The sequence below is a fragment of the Penaeus monodon genome, chromosome 32 (assembly GCF_015228065.2).
Source record: "Penaeus monodon isolate SGIC_2016 chromosome 32, NSTDA_Pmon_1, whole genome shotgun sequence".
Lineage (NCBI taxonomy): Eukaryota > Metazoa > Arthropoda > Malacostraca > Decapoda > Penaeidae > Penaeus > Penaeus monodon.
The window spans coordinates 5,552,150-5,553,916 of NC_051417.1; the positions used below are offsets into that span (position 1 = coordinate 5,552,150).

The 1,767-nt window shown below is 35.9% G+C and overlaps 1 protein-coding gene across 1 annotated transcript in view; it reads left to right on the forward strand.

The window, feature by feature from the left end:
• The window catches only part of LOC119593373 (peroxiredoxin-6-like), a 4,435-nt gene extending 2,754 nt beyond the window's left edge, over positions 1-1,681 (forward strand). The window contains exons 2-4 of the mRNA XM_037942303.1: positions 153-309; positions 474-688; positions 924-1,681. Coding sequence (XP_037798231.1) covers positions 153-309; positions 474-688; positions 924-1,125 — 574 coding nt within the window. The 3' untranslated portion in view covers positions 1,126-1,681. The remainder of the gene's footprint in view (positions 1-152; positions 310-473; positions 689-923) is intronic.
• Positions 1,682-1,767: the final 86 nt, after the last annotated feature.

The following is a 1,767-nucleotide window of genomic DNA, read 5'->3' on the forward strand; positions in this document are numbered from 1 at the left end:
AAGCTTTTCCTTAGATTACTTACCATATATTTTATTTACATTTTTCAAAAAAATAATAATAATAATCTTGCCATACAGTACTTTCTCTTTCTCTTGGTCCTTATTTCTGTCTAGTGCTTTTCTGCAATATATTTGTATTTACATATTTTCAGATGGGGCATCCTGTTCTCCCACCCAGCTGACTATACTCCAGTCTGCACAACAGAGCTGGGAAAGGTAGCCAAGTTGGCTCCTGAATTCACAAAGAGGAACTTTAAGATGCTGGCCATTTCATGTGACAATGTGGAGGATCATCTCGGCTGGATTAAGGTACTTTTTCTTTTTCTTTCTTTTCCCAAGTATGTTAATTTTATAATTGTGTTCCTTCTCTCTTGTATTTTTTCTTCTCTGTATTCTAGTCTCAAATGTTTTATTTGTTAAATATAATATTGAAAAACTATACTTTATACTTTCTTTTGAATTTCTCCTCATAGGACATCCAGGCTTACAATTGCCTCTCAGGAGAGTTCCCCTACCCCATTATAGCTGATGAGAAACGTGAATTGGCTGTCAAGCTTGGTATGCTTGACCCAGATGAGAAAGATGCTGCAGGTATGCCCCTGACAGCCCGTGCCGTCTTCATCATTGGACCTGACAAGAAGCTCAAGCTCTCCATTCTGTACCCTGCCACAACTGGACGTAACTTTGAGTAAGTGTTAGAGGAGGGAAAAAAGAGTGTAGTTATGTATCTGGGTTCCTTTTATGTGGGTTTTTGAGATTGTGCTCTAAGTGTTGGCTTGTTTTGTTTTGATTAGATAATAAAAGGAAATGTGATAGTGACTAACATGACACTGTTGAAGAGGATAGCTGATGTTCCTGATTATTTCATTATTAATATAGAAATCAGAAGTCAGATTTTCATATCCTCTCCTTGTTCATTTCAGTGAAGTCCTGCGTGTCATTGATTCCCTACAACTCACAGCTGAAAAGAAGGTGGCAACCCCTGCTGACTGGCAGGCTGGTGGAAACTGCATGGTCTTGCCTTCCATCCCTTCTGCAGAAGCCAAAGAACTGTTCCCAGATCATAAGGTTCATGAGGTGCCCTCCGGCAAGCAATATCTGCGTACCACTCCTTGCCCCAAGTAAATTGTGGATGGCCTTTTTCATTTACTTAAAGATTTGCCTGTAATCTTTTTGTTATAAAACCTTTATGACCTCTGTTTTGTTAAGAATTTAGAATTTTATATGGAGAAAAAAAAATTATTTGCTTCTAGATTTCATTTTGCACAAATAGCATGAACAGAGCTGTTTTGCCTTTCTTGTTTTCTATACCTGGCTTTTGTGACTTAAGGGTTATTACTTTCACACCATAATAGAGTAGCTTTTTCCATACTTTTTGTAACCATAGTGAAGAAAAGAAAATACAAGTGGAAAGGTTATAAAAGGAGTCATTGTTTGCCGATGGTAAAAGCAAAACCTTTGACTTCTGAGGATAATTAGTTTATTTTATATTAGGAAAGACTTTTATTAAAATTACTTAATTTGTAGGTCTAAAGCATAAATGTTACCTAACATTTTCCATACAAATGTACACTTGCAATCAGTGCCTGTATGGAAAATCTAAGAAAAATCCATTCCATTTTGTTATACAAGGAAATATATTTTGTACTACATTTCTTTAAAATAAAGCACTCAAAGCAGTTTCCTGTCTTTATATGTGTGAAACCTGGCTGTATGTAAAAAGCAAAATATTACATGAAAATGAAGATGCCAATGATGGCTCAATTA